This window comes from Pan paniscus, chromosome 10, assembly GCF_029289425.2.
Source record: "Pan paniscus chromosome 10, NHGRI_mPanPan1-v2.0_pri, whole genome shotgun sequence".
NCBI classification, from domain to species: domain Eukaryota; kingdom Metazoa; phylum Chordata; class Mammalia; order Primates; family Hominidae; genus Pan; species Pan paniscus.
The window spans coordinates 103300776-103328007 of NC_073259.2; the positions used below are offsets into that span (position 1 = coordinate 103300776).

At 38.1% G+C, this 27232-nt stretch overlaps 1 protein-coding gene across 25 annotated transcripts in view; it reads left to right on the plus strand.

The window, feature by feature from the left end:
• VEZT (vezatin, adherens junctions transmembrane protein) overlaps nt 1-27232 on the plus strand; it is an 82875-nt gene that overhangs the window by 10093 nt on the left and 45550 nt on the right. For 18 of the 25 annotated variants that reach the window (XM_024931047.3, XM_057299505.2, XM_008960333.4 and 15 more), the window contains one exon: nt 22215-22346. In XM_024931047.3, the coding sequence (XP_024786815.1) occupies nt 22215-22346 (132 nt within the window). Of the gene's footprint in view, nt 1-3681; nt 3699-12460; nt 12562-22214; nt 22347-26817; nt 26891-27232 lie in introns of those variants that run through there. The other 7 variants (XM_063593575.1, XM_008960335.6, XM_063593574.1 and 4 more) reach the window with 3 other exon arrangements.

Here is a 27232-nt window from a genome sequence, read left to right on the forward strand (position 1 = left end):
ATCTGAAAGACTAATTTTTCTGCCTCTTTGCATCATTTGAAGTTCATTTAAACCATTCCTTTGTAACTTTCTTCTAGTAGGGACAATGTTGTATTAAAGGGATCTTTTACTCAAATCTCTTGCCTTGGTAACCTTATCCTCTGTAGGTGAACTCGTTACTGTTTTTGGTGTTTGTTTAAATTCCTTCTTCCTCTTTTCTTTTCTTCCTGGCTGAGAAAGATAATTTTTGCCCATTTTGTCATGATTTCTTTTTCTCCTACTTCTTTCATACTTCTGTGTAAGTTATTAAATGTTAACCCTTCGTTGGCAGTATGTTCAGCTTTCGCCCTTTTCTCCCATAGCATTTAATCAGTTAAATGAAAGGAAATGACTCTCACAAAACCTTTCACATTTAAAAGGAAGTTTTAAAAAATTTCTCTCTTCCTCGAGAGATTCCCTTTTCTTTGTATTTTTAAAAGTTATTATGCATCTCTGAGGAACATGAAGGTACTTTTTCCCTAAGTAATAATTGTAGATTCTTTCTTACTTGTATTATTGATTTGACCAATGGAAGAATATTGTTTTTGTCTGTGAACATATACATGGACAATATTTGCTATTTTGATAATGGAGCTTCCTGTCTAGAATAATTATACATATAAAATTTAAGGTATTATTATATCATTTAATTTTTTTAATATATCCTGAGTTTCAGTTTGTCAAACATAAAGCCCTAAATTGTATTATTTAAAATAATCTTGTTCCAAGTAGTAGCTGAGATTAGAAGTATAGCAAAATTCATGCTATCACTATCTATAATAGGAATAATATTTATTAATAGTGCTATTAAATCACAACTCTATTGACATCAAAGATTGACCATTAAGACCAAGTCTAGCCAGATATGGTAGTTCACACCTGTAATCCCAACAATTTAGGAGGCTGCGATTAGAAGATCACATGAACTCAGGAGTTCAAAACCAGCCTGGGCAACATAGTGAGACCCTGTCTCTACAGAAAATGTAAAAATTGGCCAGTGTGGTGGCATGTACCTGCAGTGCAAGCTGCTTCGGGGCTGAGGTGGGAGGATTGCTTGAGCCCAGGAGGTTGAGGCTGCAGTGAGCTGTGATTTCAGCACTGCACTCCAGCCTGGGCATTGAAATGAGACCCTTTCTCAAAACAAAAACAAAAACAAAACACTGACTCTGGTTTATAACCAAGATATGCAAGAAGAAATTCCATGTTTAATATGAATTATAAAGATTATTCTTGGGGAACAAGTCTGCTTTTTTTTCTGCTTATGTTGTATCATTTCTTCTGTTTTGGCTTCTTCACAGATCCTTGGGGCTCCAGTTTAGATTAAAATTTTGTTTCTGTTTTATGTCTAAACATTCAAGAAAAGTAGGTAGTTCTCTCTTTTATGTATTTTTTATTGCATTTATTAAAATGTAAGTCCATTTGTCTCAAGCTATGACACACATAGTGCCTACATTATTTTTTGTAGTTACCTTGGTATTTTATGTGCAGCTATATTGAAGGTTTTATTTTTTTAAAAGCATTGTGGAAAGAGGACCAGACGAGGAGTCAAGAGACTGACTGACATAAATTAGCAATGAAATTCTGAATAAATCACTTAATTTCTCTAGAGCTTGTTTCCCAGGATCATCCTTTATACCATATCGTCCTTTGGTATGAAATTTTTCTTAAATCCATTCTAGGGGATCGGAAACTATCTAGTGGGTTGAGTAAATGAGAGTAGGCCCTTAGAGGCTTCCATTAATTAGGAAATACAGGAAAAGAATCTATTCATTTCCAGTCTCTTTTTATATTAGAAATCCTGACTCAATTTTAGTTTTCCCTGGTTCTGTACCAGGTGTTCTCTGAGTTCCTAGAAGCAAATCATGCCTTAAGGATTTAGGAGAAAAGGCCCAAAGCTCAGTGTACTCGACAGGGGCACAGTGTTAGAAAGTGTACTAACTTCGACCAGATGTGGTGGCTTATACCTGTAATCCCAGCACTTTCAGAGGGTGAGGCAGGCGGATCGCCTGGGGTCAGGAGTTCGAGACCAGCCTGGCCAACATGGTGAAACCCCATCTCTACTAAAAATGCAAAAATTAGCAGGCTGTTACAAATGCAAAAATTACAGCTGGTGCCTGTAATCCCAGCTACTCGGGAGGCTGTCATAGGAGAATTGCTTGAACCCAGGAGATGGAGGTTGCAGTGAGCTGAGATCACACCACTGCACTCCAGCCTGGGCAACAGAGAGAGATTCCGTCTCAAAAAAAAAAAAAAAAAAAAAGAAGTGTACTAACTTCATTGCCTCTGGATTTTTTGAGTATTGCTTATAGTATACATTGAGACTCCCTGTTGTTATTATTCCCACTATAGGAAATCAGTGTGCCCATTACTTTTTATTTGAAACAATATATTTGAGGACAGCCTTTATTTTAAAATCTGCATTGTAATTTATGTAGTTGACAGAATATAGCCTCCTATCTCTTATTGTTGAGGTTTTTGCTGATTAAGCCACAACTTTTAATATTATCTCATTAAGATCTTTATTAAAATGGATTTTTTTTCTTTTTTCTTTTTCTTTCTTTTTTTTTTGAGACAGTCTCACTCTGTCACCCAGGCTGGAGTACAGGTATTGCAATCATAGCTCACTGCAGCCTTGAACTCCTAGGCTCCAGCTATCCTCTCCTCTCACCTCATCCTGTGTGAGCCATTGTGTCCAGTTATCTCTCCTTTTTTTTTTTTTTTTAATTTATTTTGGGATAAGAAGCAAAGGAAATAAAGTTGGATGTTATCTCTTAATATCCAAACATTATATTAAAGTTTACTGCATGCTCTCCTCACATCCAACATTTTGCCAATTGTGTTTGATCTTCTGGCCTTTGTCTTAAAGCAGTTGAAAATGAAGTTTTGCTTCCTCTCCTTGCTTCTGCTCTGCATTCATTTAAGTGACCGATGTGTGCCAGTTAATTAGCTAGATTTCAAATAATATTAAAAGTAGCATCAGAACCAAGGGGATATCAATCTACCATTGCTGACTTCTCTCCATTTAGTTAAGACAATCCACTGCTGTCCTTGCTTTTTAGTCAATAGAGTATAAAAGCTGTGTAAGTCAGTTTTCTCCCATTGCATCTCTTAGTCTTCTGATGGGTATGTTTGATTTTTATTTAGATTTTGGACTTAGGTAATATTGCACTTGAGTATATTTGTACTGTTGTATAGAAAAATCTTAAGGTTACTCTTTTTAAAAATGTTTGCTATTTATTACATCTCATATCAGAATCATTGGATAGGATTTCAGCAGAAAATATTAGAAGCCTGCAGCCAGACAAACTTCTTAATATATGTGTCTTACTTTTTCTTGGTTTATTTAAAAACTTTTAAATAAACACTAATACTAAAAACATCCTTTGAAGGCATTTTTAAAACTCCAGTATTCCTATTACCTTTGTCTGTAGTTGCTGAGTAATAACAGCACTGAAGAAATTATGTTCAGATTTTTTTTTCAGAGGGCTGCTTCTGATAGGAAAATGCTTAGTAATGACAGAGGCACGCCCTCCAATTCAGTGGCCATTTTGTACTGTAGTTCTTCTGGAGAAACAAGTGGGAATCATCAAAGAAAGAAATGTATGGATAAAAAAGAATATGGACAAGAGGCAGTAAATTTTTCATTTAGGTCAACTGGAGAAATTAGAACCATGCTATCTGTGAGTAGTTTAATTAGTTGGACCAATTTTAATGGACCCTTTTAGCTTAATCTCTTTAAATTCTATGATTAGATTTTACTTTGCTGATTAATTAATTAATGCTTGAATTTGGGGCTTTGGTATATTAATTTAGATATTATGTTGAAATGTGTAAGCTCCGAAAAGCATTTCCTATTATTTTATATCTTTAATATCCTATGATATTATCTAAGGTTTAAGGGAGATAAAGGCACGAAGTAGTTAATTTCAGATTATATTTTGTGATTGCATACTGAATTAAAGATAAGTGAAAAGGCTATATAGAAATTTACTACATTGGCAATACAATTATGGGGAAATTTATTTTCCATCATGGGGTTTTGTTAATTTTGACAGAGATTTAGCCTTTTAAGTAGATTCCTCATTAAAAATTGAGAAAAATCACTGCCTTTTATAATTTGTTAATAGTCTTACTCATCACTTTATTTTGTGATACTCTGCAGCTAGCCTGGAAAAACATGGAAATCATAGCAATTAACAACAGGAGTATAATCCTTTTCAGTGGTATTTTCGAAAAACAATATATTGTTGTTCTATATGTGATAGTCACATTTAGACCTATAGCTTTAAGCTATATTCAAAGATAAAAGGTTTTTTTAAATGCTTTAAAATAACACATAATAATTTTCAGGCAGATATTTTCCCATCAAATCCCTTTAGTTGCAGATACCTTTTCCCTAGAGATTTTATTTTGAATTAAAGATCTTTTAGAGGTTCTGTTGGCATGGTAGAAACTTTAAAAAATATGTAATTTACATGGTAGTATGTAGAGAATACTTTTCTTCCAGAGAAATTACAAGTTGGTACAAACTTGAGGAAAAGTTACGTATAACTTGGTGAATTCTGTAACTTGGGAATGGAAATCAAAGGCTTTTTGATCCTTTGAACCAGAATAAGCACAGATTCATATAGGTGGGAAGTCTGTGTTAACAAAATTACTTCTCAAACATTACACAGTTTCGGGCTTTTGTGCCAATGCTTTGTGCCTCATACTCTCTTCTCTGTTAGTAGCTAGTGTGCCTGTGTTTTCTTGTTGCTTTTTGTGTTTAATATGGACTGCATGGCCCAAATGACATCTGACATCTGACAATAGTTAGCATTTTGCCAAACCTGATAGTGTGGTTTAGATATCATACTGACGTTTTAAATAAAGGAATGTATAATAGTTGAAGTAGAGCATTGGGTTTTTGGGTTGGTTTGGTTTGGGGTTTTTTGTTCGTTTGTTTTGTTTTTTGGGTTTTTTGAGACAGAGTCTCACTCTGTCGCCCAGGCTGGAGTGCAGTGACGCAATCTCGGCTCACTGCATCCTCTACTTCCCAAGCTCAAGCGGTCCTCCTGCCTCAGCCTCCTGAGTTGCTAAGAGCACAGGTGTGTACCACCATGTTTGACTAATTTTTGTATTTTTTGTGGAGACAGGGTTTTGCCATGTTGCTCAGACTGGTCTCAAATTCCTTGGCTCAAGTGATCTGCGTGGCTTGACCTCCCAAAGTGCTGGGATTACAGGGGTGAGCCACTGCATCCACCCCATTGTTAGTTTTTATATGGAAAAGTGTATTGGCTCATTTTATTCATTTACTAAATTCACATGTAATTAGGTACCTTCTTTTTTTCTTTTCTTTTCTTTTTTTTTTCTTAGCAGGCCTTAACTACGTTTTTCCACACAGATAACACATGAATATGTTCTCATTGTAAAACATTCACATAATACAGGGAAAGGATCAGCTCTCCCTTAATCCCCCTTTTCCTTTGCAGGTCCACCTTTCTCCACAGAAGTACCACCATAATCACTTTCGTATATTTTCTTTTTTAAATTATTTTTTATTTTTATTTTTTAAGTTTTTTGAGACAGAGTCTCACTCTCTCGCCGAGTCTGGAGTGCAGTGGCGCAATCTTGGCTCACTGCAACCTCCGCCTCCCAGGTTCAAGTGATTCTCCCACCTCAGCCTCCCAAGTAGCTGGGACTACAGGTGTGTGCCACCACGCCTGGCTAATTTTTTTGTATTTTTAGTACACACAAGGTTTCACCATGTTGGCCAGGCTGGTCTCAAACTCCTGGCCTCAGGTGATCCCCCCACCTCGGCCTCCCAAAGTGCTGAGATTATAGGTGTGAGCCACTGTGCCTGGCCAATGTTGGTATATTTTCTTTCAGATTATTCTCAGCGCAATTACATTCATCTATATGTGTATGTGTATATATATATGTGTGTGACATACATAAATATATTGTATAATTCCATTTTGTGGGTTTTTTAAAACACAAATGGGGTTTTTAAATGGCTAGTACTAGTCGATATTCTTGTATGTATATTTGGCATACTTTTATAATTGTATTCATAGACTGGAAGCTTAGTGGTAAAATTGCTAGGTCAACGGATATTTGCATTTATATTTTTATACCTATACTCCCACTAATAGTGTATGATGTATCTGTATTCCAACGTTGCCAAAACTGAGTATTCTCAGACTTCTTAATTATTGCCCACTAATAGGTAAAAATTGTGTCTTTGTTTCAATTTGCATTTCTTCAAAGGTGAAGTTTAACATGTTTTCATTTATATTGACCCATTTGTATTTTTTTCTTTGAACTGCTTCTTTATATCCTTTACCCATTTCTACAATTTAAAAAAATATTATTACTGGTTTATGTGGCCTTATTGTAAATTAAAAAACTGTTGCATCATGTTAGCCGAATTTTCTATCAATAATCTTTTTTTTTTTTTTTTTTTTTTTGAGACAGAGTTTCGCTCTTGGCCCCCAGGCTAGAGTGCAATGGCGCGATCTGGGCTCACCGCAACCTCCCCGCCGGCCTGGTTCAAGCGATTCTCCTGCCTCAGCCTGCCGAGTAGCTGGGATTACAGGCATGTGCCACCACCCCCGGCTAACTTTTTTGTATTTTTTTTAGTAGAGGCGGGGTTTCGCCATGGTGGTCAGGCTGGGTCTTGAACACCTAACCCCAGGTAATTTGCCCGCCTCAGCCTCCCAAAGTGCTGGGATTACAGACATGAGCCACCGCTCCAGGCTTCCATTTTCAGTGAGTTGTTTTTAAAACACATTAAGCTAGTTTTGAAAGTAGTTTTTAAGACTAGAGTACTATTGTTTCTGTAGTCCCCAAGAATCTTTGCAGCCAGTTTCTAACCTTGTGTAACGTGAGGCAAATGCTCTTACTGAATTCTTTTTTTTTTTTTTTTTTCTGAGAGGGAGTCTCTCTCTGTTGCGCAGGCTGGAGTGCAGTGTCATGATTTTGGCTCACTGCACCCTCCACCTCCTGGGTTCAGGTGATTCTCCTGCTTCAGCCTCTCGAGTAGCTGAGATAACAGTAAGCCCACATTACAGTCTCCTGCCACCACGCCCGGCTAATTTTTGTATTTTTAGTAGAGATAGGGTTTCACTACATTGGCCAAGCTGGTCTCAAACTCCTGACCTCGAGTGATCCGTCCATGTTGGTCCCCCAAAGTGCTAGGATTACAGGCATCAGCCATGGTGCTTGGCTCTTACTGAATTCTTACATGTGAACTATAGCTCATCTGAAGCAAAAATAAGGCAAGTGGTAATAAATGTAGATATTATCAGGAGAATAATGTTAGCCTATTTTGAGTTTTCTAACTTAATCTGCTAAATAGATTTAAAATTACAAGTTTAGTTTCTAGTTAAATAAAACAACTATACACAGTACTACATTAGACCAAATTAATGAACTTGTTTACTCAAAATTATTTGCAATATGATGGGGTAGGTAACAGCACTGAATCTGTCAGGTTTTTCCAACTCAGAAAAATCCCTCTTCTGTTGTTTACTACTATCTGTCCTTGTGACCTTGGGCAAGTTCCCTTGGTCTCTCTGTGCCTTAGTTTCCTCATATCTAAAATGAGCCATGCCTCATAAGGTTATTGCAAAGATGAGACAGGCTTGTACATTAAAAAAAAAAAAATACTTAGATTAATTCCTGGCCCTGTCTGGGTACTCAATAAATGTTTAGTACTGCTGTTATTTGTGGGGAGATGGGTGGAAAAGAAATCAACCAACCAGACAGGAACTACACTGGATCATCCTCCTGTGAGAAAATTGTGCATCTGGGTAGTATCAAGCAGAATTATCAGCCTCCACTGACATCACCAAACCAGAGGTTAAACTTGCTGTAACCTCAGAAATGGGCAGTGGGAGAAGATCAAGGGCCATTACCAAACACTCACCACATATAGCCCCCATAGCCTTGGGAAAACACAGCACTGGAATATTATTTTGTTTTGTTTTGTTTTCATTATCTTGTTCATGTCGGTGTCTGTTGTGGCTCTGTTTCCCTTGGAAACTAAATTTCTAAATTGGTAATCCATTGCCTCTTGATTATTTCTCTTCTCTGAGTTTATACCTTAAAATTTCTTGACTTCTTCCCATTTGCTACTTTATATTAGCCTTAGGCTAATAAGTATAGAGCTCTCCCTGAAGGATGAATAAAAGTCATGGGGCCTGTAGATCATAATAACACCAATTTTATATGAGCATTTTCTAAAATGTTCTCACGAGAAAAAAGTCTGTATTGGTATGTTCCCAGATTCTGTAGCTTCTATGAAACTTAAAGCCACCAATGGAAGGGGACAATTTAAGATGAAGTTAGCTTGAAGAGAGACAAAAATATGATTGAATTAAAAATTATGCCTTGCAGGGTTGAGCATTTTGAACCTTATAGAATATATCATATGATACATATGGTGAACTTGAGAGAGGTTGTTTCTTTTACATCTCAATTTTTCTCAAAGAGACAATTTTATATTATAGTTTAAAAGTATGGGCTTTGGAATCAGACTAACTGGGTTTATATTCTGATGGGTGACTTTAAGCAAGTTATAACCTCTTTATGACTCAGTTTCCTCATCTGTAAAATGAGGGTAATAATAAAAATACCTCTTTATAGAGTTGTTAGAATTAAATGAGGTATTATAAAACGTGCTTAACTCAATGCCTAGTAAATAAGCAACTCAGCAAATGTCAACTATTTTTAGTGTTACTACATTGTTTTTCAGGCTTGGCTCTACTGTTTTCTAAAATATATATAGTAACTCTGTTAGGGCCTTCCTGTCTTCTCTTGCCATTATCTCTAGTTGATCTTCCAGACTACATATGTTTCTATACTGGTATGTCATATGAGTTTGCCACCATATTTATATGCTAAAAACTTGAATGTATACATTCAGTAGGCTACTTTCCTGACCTCCAGACATTTTAGGTCTAAGCCATTCACATTTGACTATCTCATAGGCACTTCTAATACATCACCTTCCTCCTCAGATTTGTTGCTACGCCACTGTTTCATATTTCATTAAATAGCACCACCTGATTCTTCAAATCAGAAATCTTAATCTTGATCCCTCCATTGCCAACCATTTCAATCAGTAATCAAGTTATTTTGATTTTAATACTTAAACACATTTATTAAATGTTTTCATTTTTTATACTTCTTGTAGTCCCAGTTATCCAACAATAAGAGACTGGATAAATAAATCATGATAGATTCATAGAATTGAAATGCTATAAGGACACTAAAAAGGAATAAGGTACAATATATGTCCTAATATGGAAAGGTCTCTAAAATACATTCGATGAAGCAAGTGCAGAGAAAAGTATATAGTATATTTCCATTTGTATAGAAATTTTGAAGGCTATTCATACATATATAAGTGGATACTAAATTTTGGGGGAAGGATTCATGAGCTAAATATTTATTACCTTTTGGGTGAGAGACTAGGGGACTAGGGTAGGAAAAACAAAGTTATTTCTCATTTTATATCTTTTTGTATTTTTTAAATTTTTAGTATAAAAGCAGCAAGGCAGTAAAAAACAAAAAAAAAACTGAGGTTGAGCAGTTGAGCTTAGTGTCCTTTTACAGATGAAATAAGTTAACTTTTCTTGTATATCCCCAGAGAGAAGTTAATGGCAGAGAACTGCTAAAGTAACTAGTGCCTGACACAGAGTAGGTGCTCAATAAATATTTGGCTAGTGATAAAGGAGTAAATGATGATTGTCCCTTTTCTATCCAGATGATCTTTACCCTGGAATGCTGTTAGCACTCAGTCATTGCCATCTGCAAGAGAGAATAGATAGTGTGAGGGACCAGAATCAGAATTTGGCCAGTAGTTAGTGCAGACTACAAATTGCTTTTCTGAAAGGGTATATGGCTCTGAGATCAGCTCTTCTGATAAAGGGAAGGAGAGAGTCTCAAGGGTGCATCAGGGCTAGTGTGAAGAGCTCGGAGGGTTCAGACAGACAGAATAAGTGACATAAGGCCCAGCACGGTAGCTCACACCTGTAATCCCAGCACTTTAGGAGGCCAAGGAGGGCAGATCAGTTGAGGTCAGGAGTTTGAGACCAGCCTGGCCACCATGGTGAAACACCATCTCTACTAAAAATACAAAAATTAGCCAGGTGTGGTGGCACATGCCTTTAATCCCAGCTACTCGGGAAGCTGAGGCAGGAAAATCACTTGAACCTGAGAGGTGGAAGTTGCAGTGAGCTGAGATTGTGCCACTGCCCTCCAGCCTGAGCAACAGAGGGAGACTCGAAAGAGAGAGAGAGAGAGGAGAGAGAGAGAGGAGACAGAGAAAGAGAGAAAGAAAGGAAGGAAGGAAGGAGAGAAAAGAAAGAGGAAAACAGAAACATTGCAACAATGACTACTGAGTTGGAAGATAGACAATCATTGACTGTTCTTAGCCCAGTAGATGTGCTGGATTGTGGACCTGTAGTATTGATATTAATAGTGTGTCAATATCCAAAAGAAACCATTCAGTAAAGTGCCATTTGTGGAAGAGGCTAGGTTTATTGAGATATCTAACTTTCCTAGTTAATATCTATGGCCTAGATAGTCAGATTTGCACTTCTTTTCTTATGTTGACACCCCAACATAATTTTTTAAATAAGGAAAATTTTTTATTGGAAGACTGAAGTTCAGTTAGATGAGCATGAAGTTTATGTAGAAATAATCTCCCAACAGCTTAGCTCAGCTATTCTTAAAGTTTTTAAAATTTAAGGCTCTACTGGAGTAAAACGATGTTATATAGAAAATTATTTTCTTCAGATATTTTTAATACTGTAATAACATTTCTCAGCCTATTTAAAGGTTCATATTGATTATCACAATACTTAGTGTAACCAAGTGCTATAATTATTTTGGTTTTATATTAGTAGCTGATTAAAATTTCAATGCATAAATTCTAATGCAGTTATTTTGAAGGTAACTCATTTCACTCTTAGAAAGCCTGTTTTTACAACAGGCTGTTGAGCATTGCAAGTCATGGAAAAACAAGTAATTTTCCATTTTGGTCATTGCTTTTCAAATCAGTCATCGTCCCAAAATAAAAAGTAAATAATGAAAGCAGCTGCTAGGCTACGTATTTTTTTGTGATTTTTTCAATCTTTGATTCCTTATACTCAAAAACAGGTTCTCAGCCTTAGAACTATTGACACTTTGGGCCAGATAACTCTTTGTGAGGGTTGTCCTGTGCAATATAGGATGTTGAGCAGCATCCTGATCTCTACACACTAGATACCAGTAGCGCTGCTCACATCCACCCCACAGTTTTTTGGGGATTTTTTTGTTTTGTTTTTGTTTTTTAAGACGGAGTCTTGCTGTGTTGCTCAGGCTGGAGTGTAGTGGCGCTATCTCAGCTGCAGCCTCTGCCTCCTGGGTTCAAGTGATTCTCCTGCCTCAGGCCTCCCAAGTAGTTGGGACTACAGATGTGCACCACCACGCCCGGCTAATTTTTGTATTTTTTTTTTAGTAGAGACAAGGTTTCACCATGTTGGCCAGGCTGGTCTCAAACTCCTGACCTCAAGTGACCTACCCATCTTGGCCTCCCAGAGTGCTGGGATTACAGGTGTGAGCCACCGTGCCTTGCCAACAGGTTTTGTTTGTTTGTTTTGAGACGAGTCTTGCATGGCTTACTGCAGCCTTGACTCCAGGCTCAAGCAATCCTTCACTTTCAGCCTCCCAAGTAGCTGGGACCAGAGGCGCACACCACCATTTCTGGCTAATTTTATTTTTAGTAGAGACAAGGTCTTGCTTTATATTACCTAGGATAGTCTCAAACGCTTGGCCTCAAGCAATTCCTCCTGCCTTGGCCTCCCAAAGTGTAATCCCTCCCAAAGGGATTACAGGAGTGAGCTACCCTGCCTAGCACACCCCTCAGTTTTAACAATGAAAAATGTCTCCAGAAATTGCCAAATGTGGGGAGGGGGAGTTGTGCAGTGATGATTTACTTTGAGAACCACTGCTTTATAAGAACATAGTAGTTTTTTTGTTTCTGCTTTTTGTTTTTAACTGTCTTGTTTAATGGTGATTTTAAAACACGGCTCAGAAAAATCACATAATTGAGAATAGTTTATTCCATGAATTTTACATTAGTTTGTGGAAAGAAAATGTGAATAATTCAAATTGACAGGTAAGTAGACACTTATTTGTGCCTCTACTGAGACTAGCAACTTGAAATCATGTTGCTAGAGGATACCTTTGATATTTGTTGACCTTGGAGAAAATATTAAAAAGCGTAGACATTGTTGCAGGAAGTTTGCAAGTCCAAATACTTGCTCATCATTTTCTGAATTTTTTTAAAATAAACACAAAAAATAGCACATGTACAAGTTACACTAGTTGATACACATGTGATTAACTCATAAATTTATTTTAGATCTTATCTATATTAACATTTGCTTTTTGTCGTATTCTCTTTCAATAGACATTAAAACTACCACTACTATGGAAGTACCACTACTAGATGGAAGTTTGACCTGGACATGGTGGCTCACACTTGTAATCCCAGCACTTTGAGAGGCCAAGGTGGGAGGATCGCTTGAGGCCAGGAGTTCAAGATCAGCCTGGGCAGCATAGTGAGACCCCATCTCTAAAAAAAATAAAAATAAAAATAAAATCACCTGAGACTGTTAGATAGAAGTTTGTAAGACTCTAATGGGTTTTTTCTGGTTTTTATTTTGTTTTGTTTTCTTTTCTTTTTTAGAGACAGGATTTTGCTATGTTGCCTAGGCTGGAGTGCAGTAGCTATTCACAAGTGTGATCATAGGCCCTACAGCCTCAAACTCCTGGGCTCAAGCAGGCATCCTCAGTAGCTGGGACTACGTGTGGAGTGTTTTAAAATCTAATAAAATGGGCCGGGCGTGGTGGCTCACGCCTGTAATCCCAGTACTTTGGGAGGCTGAGGCAGGCAGATCACCTGAGGTCAGGAGTTCAAGACCAGACTGGCCAACCTGGTAAAACCCTGTATTTGTAAAAATACAAAAGTCAGCTGGGCGTGGTGGCTGGCTCCTGTAATCCCAGCTACTTGGGAGGCTAAGGCAGGAGAATCACTTGAACCTGGGAGGCGGAGGTTGCAGTGAGCCGAGATGGCGCCATTGCACTCCAGCCTGGGCGACAAGAGCATAACTCCATCTCACCAAAAAAAAAAAAAATCAGTAAAATGATATTTTCCCCAGATTATAATAATAAGTTGAATTTTTTCGAGTTTACATTTTTGTTCCATAGTATTTTCTTAAGCCTTTTATACCAGACTTTAGGAAAACCTAGCATCTGATTTTTAAAAGACTTTTATTATAGACCTTAAAAATGTATTTTAAGGGAGAGAATACTACAATGAAAACTCCATGGCCAGGCCTGGTGGCTTATGCCTGTAATTCCTGCACTTTGGGAGGTTTGAGGTGGGCAGATCACTTGAGCTCAGGAGTTCCAGACCAGCCTGGGCAACCTGGTGAAACCCCATCGCTACCAAAAATACAAAAAGTGAGCTGGGGGTGGTGGTGCATGCCTGTGGTCCCAGCTACTTGGGAGACAGAGATGGGAGGATCACTTGGAGGTTGCCGTGAGCAGAGATAGTGTCACTGCACTCCAACCTGGGTGAAGAGTGAGACACCATCTCAAAAAAAAAAAAAAAAAAAGCTCCATTTACCCATCACTCAGCTTCAGCTTCAGCTTCAGCTTCAGCAGCTGTTAACATTTTACCAAACTGTCTCATCTATTCCTCTCACCCTCCCCCATCTTTTTTCTTGGTGTATTTTAAAGCAAATACCATGTGACTCCCATTTGGCCTGTTACAAATAAATAAATAAAAATAAAGCAAATATAAGACATTACCTAATTTCACCTGTAAATGTATCAGTATGTATCTCTAACAGACAAGTACTTGCTGTGATTTAGGTGTGGTTTGTCCCTGCCAAAACTCATGTTGAGATTTAATTGCCATGCTACGATGTTGGGAGGTAGAACCTTTAAGAGGTAGGACCTAATGGGAGGCATTTAGGTCACGAGGCTCCACTTTCATGGATGGCTTGGTGCCATTCTCACAATAGTGAGTGAGTTCTTGCTCTCTCAAAACTGAATTAGTTCTCTTGGGAACTGATTAGTTCCTGAAAGAGCAGGTTGTTATAAAGTAAGGACATTCTTAGGGCTTGGCCCCTTTGCACATACCCACTCCCGCTTTGACCTTCTACCATATTATATCTAGGCAGCAGAGCCCTTGCTAGAAGCCAGTGGCATGCTCTTGAACTTCCCAGCCTGCAGAACTATGAGCTAAGTAAGCTTCTTTCTTTATAAAATATGCAGTGTCAAGTATTCTGTTATAGCAACACAAAACAGACTAAAAACTCTTTTTTTTTTTTTCCTTTTTCAAGATAACTCTGGCCAGGCACAGTGCCTTACACCTATAATCCCAGTGCTTTGGGCCGAGGTGGGAGGATCACATGAGCCCAGGGGTTGGAGACCAGCCTGGGCAACATAGTGAGACCCTGTCTCTAAAATAAAAAACAATTAGCCGGACATAATGGCACATACCTGTAGTACCAGCTACACAGGAGGTTGAGGTGGGAGGATTCCTTGAGCCCAGGAGTTTGAGGCTGCAGTGAGCTATGCACACCACTGCATGGGTGACAGAACGAGACCCTGTTTCTAAATAAATAAATAATGATAACCCCAATATAATTATCTCATCTGACAAAATTAATAATAATTTCCTAATATCTAATACCTAGTCTGTGTTTGGGCTTCCTTAAATTCTCAAAAATGCCTTCTTACAGTTGTTCCAAGCAGAATCCAAAACAAGTCCCTACGTCACTTTAGTCTTTCCCCACCCTCTTGCCTCTTTTTTTTTTTTTTCTGAGACAAGATCTGGCCCTGTCATCCAGGCTGGTGTGCAATGGTGTGATCTCAGTTCACTGTAACCTCTGCCTCCCAGGTTTAAACCATCCTCCCTCCCACCTCAGTCTCCTGCCTCTCACCTTTTTAAAAGTCACTTATTTGTTGAAGAAATTTGGTAATTTTTTTTGGTGTGTGTTTTTTTTTTTAAAGACAAATGCATTTCATTATTTATTTAGATATGTCCTTGAGTCATAGAAACTAAATAATTTGATCTACAGGATTTCCATACTCTGTATTTAGCTTATTTTGTAGCATAAGATGACATTTGGTTTGGCACAAAATTCTGTATTTTAAAATACCACTTTTGGCCAGGCAAGGTGGCTCATGACTGTAATCCCAGCACTTTGGGAGTCTGAGATGGGCAGATCATTTGAGGTCAGGAGTTCAAGACCAGCCTGGCCAACATGGTGAAACCCCATATCTACTAAAAATACAAAAAATTAGCTGGATGTAGTAGCGCATGCCTGTAACCCCAGCTACTTGGGAGGCTGAAGCAGGAGAATCACTTGAACCCGGGAGGTGGAGGTTGCAGTGAGCCAAGATCATGCCACTGCACTCCAGCCTGGGTGAAAGGGGGACTCTGTCTCAAAAAATAAAAAATAAAAATACCACCTTCTTATCTTGTTTCTCAGAGTGTCGTGAGTTTTGTTTTACTACCTGAACAAGTTTAAGAGTCCCATAGCATTCTTACTTTGTGCTTAAGGAAGCTGAAACAGGGAGAGGATTTTTCTGGAAACAGAGCATACCTAGAAAGTACCAGAGCACTCAATATTTCCTTGGTAATGTTGAAAGCTTGATGAACTGTGGTTTTATCAGAAGTATTACAAGATAAAACTCTTTTAGGAAAAACTGTTCCTGTTTTGTTTTATCCCCTGTGCCTACATGTTGCCTGACATGGAAGATGTTCAGTAAGTATTTATTATTGAATCAGTTGCCTAATTCTGCCATCTTTGGCCCATTCTTCTCTGGCCCAAGACCTGAAAGCTTACAACTTGTTCTATCTATAAGAGTTTAAAGCAGTTTAAAAGAGTGAAGCTAATAATAAAAGCACTGTAGCCAGGTAGAACTGCTCATGCTTATAATCCCAGTGACTCAGGAGGCTGAGGCAGGAGGATCCCTTGAGGCCAGGAGTTGGAGACCAGCCAGAGAAACATAGCAAGACCCCATCTCTACAATAAATTTAAAAATTATCTGAGTATGGTGGCTTGCACCTGTAGTCCCAGCCACTCAGAGGCTGAGGTGGGAAGATTGCTTGACCTCCAGAGGTTGAGGCTATAGTAAGCTATGATCGTGCCATTGCACTCCAGCCTGGGTGACAGAGAAAGACCCTGTCTCAAATAAAAGCTAACCAGCAATGATGTAGTAATGACACTGGCACTTGTACAGAATACATCATGAATCATGTAGAAAACAAGCACTGCCATAAGTGAATGGTTGGACTTTATACATCTGGGAGATCTGATATCTTTTCTTTTTTTTCTTTTTCTTTTTTTTTTTTGAGACGGAGTCTCGCTCTGTTGCCCAGGCTGGAGTGCAGTGGCGGGATCTCAGCTCACTGCGACCTCCACCTCCTGGGTTCAAGGGATTCTCCTGCTTCAGTCTCCCGAGTAGCTGAGATTACAGACATGTGCCACCATGCCTGGCTAATTTCTGTGTTTTTAGTAGAGACGGGGTTTCACCATGTTGACCAAACTGGTCTCGAACTCCTGACCTCAAGTGATCCACCCGCCTTGGCCTCCCAAAGTGCTGGGATTACAGGCGTGAGCCACCGCACCCACCCAGATCTGATATCTTTATGTGGGGCCTGCAGGGAGCAGGGCTGGCAAGAAGTGTCAGTAGTGTAGGACTTGGATGAGACATTTTCTTAAAGAGCTTTCTTCAGCAAAAATGTGGGATTTTCCTGTCTATTTTTGTTTATTTTTATTGCAAAAATGTTTCGGCCACCAGAACAATCTTAGTGCAACCAAAGGTTCTTGGCTGTTTTTCATTTAGCAAAATTCTTTCTGGTGTTATGATATGTGTTTTCTGTCAGCTAAAACTTACAGGAATAGTGAACCACAAAGATTTCCTGAGGAGCTCCCACATGCTGTGTCTGAGGTTTCTCATATTTCTTTTGGCATCAGTAACATTCTCCAATACTTCGAAATTATAGTTTGAATCCAGTGTTAATGATTTCTCTTCAAAAAAACAACTTAAATAAAACATTTGCGGTTTTATTTTGCTTGAACCAAGGAAAAGTCATAATAGAGACAACTACCTACTCTGCCTTACCCTCTGCACAAAAACACCCCTTTCTAAAGCTACCATCTAATACTTTATGAAAAATAAATATTTCCCTGTATTTATTAGTGTATAAGCCTAATATTCCAAAACCTCTAAAATATAGTGGTCAGAACAGTTGCAATAGGGAGCCTCCCCTTGCTGTAAAAGAAAAAAAGTCAAAATAAATTATGTTGAGTGATCAGGTTTTAATACTAAGACATTATTTGCCTTTGTCACTGTCATTCTCATGTGTGTATACAGAGTACAAAAAGCTCATCAGATGGTTGCATATTCTACGTTAACATTTAGCTATTTGAAACTATTACTTGTTTTGATACGGCTATTCTTCTTTGATACTACAATGATCAGAAAAGACTATTAAAATACTTCTGGCTTTCCAACTATATTATTTGTGTAAGCCTTGATTTTTCTGTATACTTCACCCAAAACAATACATTGCAACACATTGAATGCAGAAGCAGATATAAGTATCCAGCAATTTTCTATTAAGCCAAACAATAAAGAGATTTGCAAAAAGTGTAAAACAATCTGTTCTTCTCAATAAATTTTTTTCATTTTGGAGAATTTTTTCATTAACATATGTTGTTTAACATTGTAACAGGTTTATTGCTATTTTCAAGTAAAATAATAAGTTTTTTTTAAATTTTAGTTTTGAGTTCTAATATGATGTCATTAGACGTCCATGTAAACAAAAGCTCTTTGGGGCTCTCCATAATTTTTAAGATTATAAGGAGAGCTGAGACCAAATAATTTGAGAACTACTGGTTAGGATATGGTTTTCTGAGATCTATTAAATAATACACAAGTTATTTGACAGTTTCGGAGAAAAAGTGATAGCAATTTTATTCCTAAACATTTTAAAAGAATTAATGTAAGCATAATGAATAGAACTTGAGTGTTCATAGTGTTCATACAGTATCTGGGTTTACATGTGTTAGGAAGTAATATGATTTGCACTAACAGCCAAAAATGGAAAAATGCAAATATGAAATATAATAGTAGATAACTAGAAATTACATTTTATTAAACCTGCAATACATTCACCTCAGTCTCCAAAGGTTGTCTTCTATGAAACTTTGACAAATGCTTTGTTACATACAGCCATGAAACAAAGTATGGTGATCACCTTGGTAAGCCAGATTTTTCCAGAACTGTAAAACAGTGCTTTCTGGGATAAAACTGATCTGTTACTAATGATGGGGAAGAAACCAAAACTACTGAGGAATCACTCATAGTTATATAGCACAAATGGGTGTGCCACACCTTTAACAAGAAGCCTGTGAAACCAGCCAAAAAGTTAATGAGAAATTGTATTTGCAGAAAAAGCAGAATAAACTACTAGTAGAATTTACTGTATCACATGATACTGTTGGATATGATCTGTGATATATAAAGTGAATGATTAATGTGCTGTCATTGTGAAATGTGAAATAGCAAGTGTTCCAGATTATGGTGATCTGAACTGAGTGTGTATATATGCCCTCAGCTTATATACAGAACATATTTGAAGAAAAAAGTATTCTTGTTTCTCTTCTGGTTATCATTTTTTAAAAAACAATCTATACTACATTTTGTTATTTTGTGATCTGTGACATAAAGTGGAAAAGGAAAGGACGTTGGGGTCACTGATGAGAGAGCATCTGCTATCTGTACAGTAAAAAAGGGCATTATAATCTCAGTAAAAAGTTTGTACTCATCTCGACTCTCTAAGTCTCTTGCCAGAGAACAGTGAGCAGTCAAGAGTTTGTCTCCTGGTTTTGACTGAGTCTTTTATTAGGAGAGGAGGGCACGATGGCTTGCACCTGTAGTCCCAGCTACTCACGAGGCTGAAGCCAGAGGATAGCTTGAGCCCAGGAGTTCTAGGCCAGCCTGGACAACACAGTGAGACCCTATCTCAAAAAAAAAAAAAAAAAGAAAGAAAGAAAAAGAAAAACAGAAAACAAACAAAAAGAACAGGAATCAGCAAATTAAGGTTTTTGGGCCGGATTTGCCACCGTGACCCGTACCCCCATTTTTGGATGGCAGGTTTTTAAAATGTTTTTAAACAGCTGGGGAAAATATCACAATATTTTGTGACATATGAAAATTATATGAAGTTCAAATTTCAGTGTCTATAAATGAAGTTTTATTGGGACATAGCCATACTCATTAGTTTATGTATTGGCTGAGTCTGTTTTCTCACTACAGCAGCAAACTTGATTAGTTGTGACAGAGACCATATGGCTTGCAGAGTCTGAAATATTTACGATCTGGCCTTTTACCGAAAAAGGCTGCTGACCCAGAGTTAGAGTAACTTCCCTTTGATCCATCTTATTTATTGTTCTTCCCCATGGGAGTTCATTTGAAGAAAGGGTTCTACTGCCTTAAAAACAATGTTTTTTTTTAAAGTATGTAAGGTCGGCCCAAACAAATGAACTGGCATTCTTGTTCTTTTGCCCCCACTGGGGCAAGAGCAGGGTGGGGTTCACAGTTCACTTTGAAAATGCAGATTCAGTAATTCAAGGCAATATTTGAATATACATTATGGGTGATATCAAGATTAACCATTTGTGCTGCCAGAAATTTTAAATCTGGTAGAGGGATATATTACTTTTTATAAAAATATTTTTCTTAAAAAAAGAGATTAAACATAGCTTAAAAGAAAGGCATTTGACTCAATTCCTGTTCTCTCAAATTGATATTCCACAAATTGCTACCAGTCCAGCAGATTCCCACTCTTCCTTATTCTTCTGAATGCAAGAATATATTCCCTAAATGTCTTGGTCTATCTTAGGTATCTCTCCTGTTTCCATAGTATCCAAATACTTTCCTGACATTGTTAATTTGCTTGGTGTATTTGTACTAAACTATAAGTAACTTTTTGGTGTCTTCCTTAATAGACATGGAAGGGACTGTTTCTTATTTTAGGTAATAGAGTATAATCCTGCTTTTTCTAACTGAGTGAACCTGTTTCCTCATCTATGGAATTGGAATAAAAATAACAATGATAATGATGATAATAATAACTTTTATTGTTGTGAACCTTAACTGAGAAGATGAAAGTAAAATAGTTAAGATTTTGCCACATAGTACTTTAACTGTGTTGCTCTTTTTTTTTTTCTGTTGTTTTATCTCTAAAACCTAATTATAGTTTTTTTTAAAATTATTATTATATTTTAAGTTTTAGGGTACATGTGCACAATGTGCAGGTTAGTTACATATGTATACATGTGCCATGCTGGTGTGCTGCACCCATTAACTCGTCATTTAGCATTAGGTATATCTCCTAATGCTATCCCTCCCCCCTCCCCCCACCTAATTGCAGTCTTTTTGGAGATTTAAATATTTCATTGAATGGAATCAAGATTTTTTTTTTTTTTTAATTTTTTTTTTTTTTTGGTGAGACAAAGTCTTGCTCTGTCACCCAGGCTGGAATGTAATGGCGTAATCCCGGCTCACTGCAACCTCCACTTCCCAGGTTCAAGCCATTCTCCCGCCTCAGCCTCCTGAGTAGCTGAGATTACAGGCACCTGCCATCATGCCCGGCTGATTTTTATATTTTTAGTAGAGACAGGGTTTCACCATGTTGGCCAGGCTGGTCTTGAACTCCTGACCTCAGATGATCTGCCTGCCTCAGCCTCCCAAAGTGTTGGGATTACAGGCGTGAGCCACCGCCCCCAGCCAAGATTTATTTTTAAACATGTCACCAACTGTATGCTTTAGAGAAGGTTGAAAGTTAAAATTTAAGCTTGCTGTTCAGAAATAGTTGTCCAGTAGATTTTCATCCAGTAGTGACATTGATATTTCTGTTTGATGGGGTTGGGGTGATTTTTTTTTTTTTTTTTTTTTTGGTCTGTTCCAAAAATCTGTGCTGTTTCCACATAGCTTATATATAGTTAAAAGTATAAATGGAGTGCTTACTATGTGGCAAGGACTGTCCCAGATGCTTTATATTAATTTAATTTTCATAACTCTATGAACTAAGTGCTATTACTGCTATTTTTAGATGAGACAGCTGATGCACAAAAGGATTATAAATTTCCTGGTTACTTAGCTAGTAAGAGGCAGAGTCGGGATTTGAATCTGTAGATTGGTTTTTGTTTGTTTGTTTGTTTTGAGATGGAGTTTTGCTCTTGTCGCCCAGGCTGGAGTGCAGTGGCGTGATCTCGGCTCACTGCAACCTTTGCCTCCTGGGTTCAAGCGATTCTCCTGCCTCAGCCTCCCGAGTAGATGGGATTACAGGCACAAGCCTTCATGCCTGGCTAATTTTTATATTTTTAGTAGAGTCAGCATTTCACCATGTTGGCCAGGCTGGTCTGAAACTCCTCACCTCAGATAATCCACCCACCTTGTCCTCCCAAAGTGCTGGGATTACAGGCATGAGCCACTGTGCCCAGCAGATTGTATTCTTAACCTCTGTGTTCTAATGCTTTTGTTAGCCATACTGTGTTCTATTTGTCATATGCTCGTATGTAAGATATAGCTTATCTAAGGTAACATTATTGAAGAGTTTTAAGTTTGTTCACAGTGCTGAGCATATGGTAGATAATATGTATTTGTGCTTGAATGAATTAAGGAATATGATGAGATGATAAAAATATTATAATTCATACAATATAATCATTGTTTAATTATTCTTGGCTTTGAGTAATAACATTGTCGTTTGAGTTATCTATAACATTGGCTATTTTGAAGCAGTCTAAGACTATAAAATTTGGGACAGTGAAATTGCTTAACAATCTATTTATATTCCTAAATTCATTTTTTCTTGCTGGTACTCACTCAAAAAAAAATCTGTGAGTTTGATTTAGAGTTTTTCCTTTTTTGGGTTCCTCTGTTGAATTGTTTGTTGATTTGTTTGTGTTAAATGGCATTGTATTATAACAGATAATTCAGTTCTTATAGAAGAAGCCTTAAAGAATTTGGACATACTGGTCACAATAGTGAAATCTGGTATTAAGTTTGGCCCCTAAAACTTTTGAAGTAGTAATGATCTTGAAATTTGCTTTATTTTATGTCTTTTTCAGAATTCTCCACTTTACCAATACTTACAGGATCTGGGACACACAGACTTTGAAATATGTTCTTCTTTGTCACCAAAAACAGAAAAATGCACAACAGAGGGACAACAAAAGCCTCCTACAAGAGTCCTACCAAAAGTAAGAAAGCATGCTCATTCTTTCTGGCCGAATCTTTTGCACTTTACCTTACTGGCTATTCAGATACTTCTTAAGCACTTCCATATCCTCCCTCACACTGGTAAGACTATTTATTTCATCAATAGTACAAAACTTTCTGTTAGATAAACATGAATCCTTACTGCTTTGGAATACTTTGTAGGTAATTTATATCCAGTGAGGAAATAATTTGGTAGAGAATTAAAATACATTACTTATTTAAATATTGATGCTATCCAAACAGAACCGAAAAAAATATACTAAAACTTTAATGAGAGCACAACTAATAGGAATCCTCTACTAACTGGATTTTTCTCTTTAAATCTTTTTTTTTAAAAACAGCATGAATGACAAGAACGTAAATTGATATTTCTTAAACACAGTTTCAGGTGTAGATAATGGAGTGAGCATAACTTCTGGTGACTTTTTTATCTATAGAATTAAATACTTTTATACAGTAAATATCTCATAGTCGATGTCCAGCATTGTGAGGCCGAGATACTAGAAAAATCTCCATTAATTATGTTCTACAAAATGCATTTTCTGGATTCATTTATGTCCTGCTAGCCATGTTTACTAAAATAATTAATTTATGGGCCAGGCGCGGTGGCCCACGCCTGTAATCCCAGCACTTTGGGAGGCCAAGGCGAGTGGATCACCTGAGGTCAGGAGTTCGAGACCAGCCTGGCCAACATGGTGAAACCCTGTCTCTACTAAAAATGGAAAAATTAGCTGGGCGTGGTGGCGGGCGCCTGTAATCCCAGCTACTCGGGAGGCTGAGGCAGGAGAATCACTTGAACCTGAGAGGCGGAGGTGGCAGTGAACCAAGATTGTGCCATTGCACTCCAGCCTGGGCAACAAGAGCAAAACTGTGTCTCAAAGACAAAAAAAGAAATTTACTCTATTTTTAGATGAGACAGCTGAAGCATAGGAGGATTATAAATTATCATAGGTTACTTAGCTTGTAAGAGGTAGAGTTGGGATTAGAACCTGTACTTTACTCCGAGTTTATGTTCTTAACCTCTGTCTACATGTCTAGTATATTTTAGTTTTAACCAAAGGAATTGTAATTTAATAGAAAAAATATAACCAAATTTCCTCATTCCTTGAGCATTCTAGTTTAATCAGTGTTTTATCACTATTGAGAGGAGCATTTAAAACTTTCAATTAGTCATTTACAGGGAAAGTATGGATTGGCAGAAGGATCCTTTCCCCAATCTTCTTACAAAGACACCTAAAATGTGAGGTAACCAAGCTGGCCCATTTGTAATAGTCTAGTAAACACTAGAGAATTTTTTGACTAACACCCAGAAGGTGAGAGTTAGGAGAGTTAGAGCTCACATGGATCAGAACCAGTTTTCCTAGTCCTCCGTTTATACCATTTCTTCCCTTTGCCCCTTTTAAGAGTGAATGTTCCTGGGAAGTGGTTTGTATATAATAGGCTATTTAATAAGCTTGGATTTGAGGTTACTTGGCAACACAAAACAAAGAATGGCCAGGGGATAGTCTTAGAGCAGCAGATGGTCATTGACCTCTAATTTTTTGTTTTGTTTTGTTTTGATACAAACTTGGGTTTTATAGGTATTATTGTCATTTATGACAAGTATTTTTATATATAGAAATGTTGTTGCTAGTTTATAAATAAGTCAAGTGAGAGTTTAAAATTGAATCCCCTCAGAAATTGAGGAACAATAAAAAGCATAGCCAGAGGTTGTTTTAAAAAATTACCAGGCTGGGCACAATGGCTCATGTCTATAATCCCGGCACTTTGGGAGGCTGAGGCAGAAGGACCACTTGAGCCCAAGTGTTGGAGACCAGCCGGGGCAACATAGCAAGACCCCATCTCAAAAAAATTATCTTATGTCTAGAAAGTTTGTTTTGTCTTCATTTTATTTATTTATTTATTTATTTGAGATAGGGTCTTCCCCTGTCACCCAGGCTGGAATGCAGTGGTGTGATTACAGTTCACTGCAGCCTTCACTTCCTGGGCCCAAGTGATCCTCCCACCTCTGCCTCCCAAGTACCTGGGACCACAGACATGTGCCACCATGCCCAGCTAATTTTCTTCTTTATTTTTTGTAAAGATTTAAAAATTGCCACTCACTATGTTGCCCAGGTTGGTCTCAAACTCCTGACTTCAAGCAGTCCTCCTACCTTGGCCTTACAGATGTGAGCCACCACACCCAGCCATATTGCACATTTCTAAGACAAGTTTTTAACTGTAGGATCTATATTTTTCTAAAACGAAGTTCTTTTTTTTTTTTTTTTGAGACGGAGTCTCACTGTCGCCCAGGTTGGAGGGCAGTGATGCAATATTGGTTCACTGCAACCTCCATCTCCCAGGTTCAAGCAATTCTCCTGCCTCAGCTTCCCAAGTAGCTGGGATTACAGGCACAGGCCACCACGCCCAGCCAAGTTTTGTATTTTTAGTAGAGATGGGGTTTTACCCTGTTGGCCAGGCTGGTCTTGAACTCCTGACCTCAAGTGATCCGCCTACCTTGGCCTAAACTGCTGAGATTACAGGCATGAGCCACCATGCCCGACCAATTTTTTTCCTAATTTGGGGAGAGCTAAATTTTAGAAAACTTGTTGTATTGTTTAGCTCATTGTCAGGGAATGTATGTTTAGAATTACTCCCAAAATTCTGTTCAAGGAATGAAGTATCAATTATTTCCTCTGAAGAGCCGTTTTTCTATGAGTTCTTAATGAAACCATCCTTAGCATTAATTGCTCTCTCTTTTTTAACTTTATTTTTGCATATGCTTGTTAGTAGTTGTTAAGTAGTCTGCCCTGATATTCTTACTATGAATATTCATTCTGTCTCTTTTTCTGGTTTCTTTTCCTGTGATTATTCTTAAATTCATTCCATAGAGTTTTAGCAGCAGGCTTCTCGTTGGCTTGATATCTTCTCTGGGGATCTCATCTACTTTCTTGCCACTTATGTCCATTCTCCAGGCTTTGCTGAGTTCCAGGTGCTTGTTAGACATTTTAATCTACATGTGCCCCACAAAGCTCAGATTCAACTTGTCTAAAATAGGACTTCCTCAGACACTCCCAAAACAAACAAACAAAAAACGTTCCTTTTAATAGTCCCAAATCACTACCCCCTCAGACACCCCCAAAACAAACCAACAAAAAATGTTCTTTTTAATAGTCCCAAATCACCACCCTCTCAGTTACCATACCATTTCCAATCGCGCTGACATAGCCTTGGTCATCAAGTGATACATCAAGTCAGCTTCTGTGTCTCTTAAATCTAACTCTTATTCATGATCTTTTTTGTACTCATTACCTAACTTAAAGGCCTTTATGGTTATTTAGCTGGGTGATTAATTTTCTTTTCTCTTTTTTGAGATGGAGTCTCGCGCTGTCGCCCAGGCTTGAGTGCAGTGGTGCGATCTCAGCTCGCTGCAACCTCCACCTCCTGGGTGCAAGCGATTCTCCTGCCTCAGCCTCCTGAGTAGCTGGGATTATAGGTGCCCACCACCACGCCCGGCTAATTTTTTGTATTTTTAGTAGAGACGGGGTTTCACTATGTTGGCCAGGCTGATCTCGAACTCCTGACCTTGTGATCCACCCACCTCGGCCTCCCAAAGTGCTGGGATTACAGGCGGGAGCCACCGCCCCCGGCCTTGAATATCCTTTTAATCATGCTTCTTGTCTACAATCATACCCTGCCAGTTTAGCCCCTGCACTATTGCCAATTATTTTTCTTTATTGTTTCACTTCCTTGCATAAAAATCTTTGGTAGCTCCTCACACCCTACAGGATAATGTTCATACTATTATGGTGTGTAAGTCTAAGATCCTTTAAAACCTATCTCAGTGTACCTTTTTAACTTCCTTACTAATCCCTTCTTCTCTTGGGTCATAACTGTCCTGGAGTGCGCCACCATCCCCATGACATGTGCTTTAATGGCTCTTTCCTTCATCCTCTTCCCTTGACTGAAGTGATCTTCTCCTTTTTTTTTTTGAGATGCAGTTTCGCTCTTGTCGCCCAGGCTGGAGTGCAATGGTGTGATCTCGGCTCACCACAACCTCTGCCTCCCGGGTTCAAGTGATTCGCCTGCCTCAGCCTCCCGAGTAGCTGGGATTACAGGCATGCACCACTATGCCTGGCTAATTTTGTATTTTTCGTAGAGACGGGGTTTCTCCATGTTGGTCAGGCTGGTCTCGAACCCCCGACCTCAGGTGCTCTGCCCTCCTCGGCCTCCCAAAGTGCTGGGATTACAGGCATGAGCCACCGTGCCCAACTCGTTCTTCCCTTCTTTGTTAAATTCCTACTCATCCGTTAGGACTGAACTCCAGTGTTAGCTCCTCTCTGACCTCCTCTTTTCCAATACTTTTTCAGACTTTACATTGATTGTAATTCTTTATATTGTCTCTTCTTCTATACTAAGTTCTTGAAAACAATAGTTACATGTATTTATCTTTTTTCCCATGACCCTTTGCAGTACCTGGGATATAGTAATCACTCAATGAATATAAACTGCACTTACTGGCATGCTCAAGGAATGGGCTATTAAGGTAAATTGAATTTTTGGTTGATTCAGTAGTAAAGCTTTTTTATCAATATGTGACAGTTTTTCTAAAATGGTCAAAGTATCTTTTTGACTTAGTATTGTGGAATGAAATGGTCTTAATATTTGAGAACTTGTAACCACCCTATGATTTTTCTTTCTGAAATAAATACTATCATCATGTTGACATAGTACATAGTCTTCCCAGGATAAATGGGCTGCTTCAGAATGACTTCTGCCTGCTCTTTAAAAATCGGATTTTCAGGCCTCATTCCAAATGTATTGAATCAGAATCTTTAGTTTGGGGGCCCAAGAATATGTTTCTAACTAAAATCTCTAGGTGATCCTG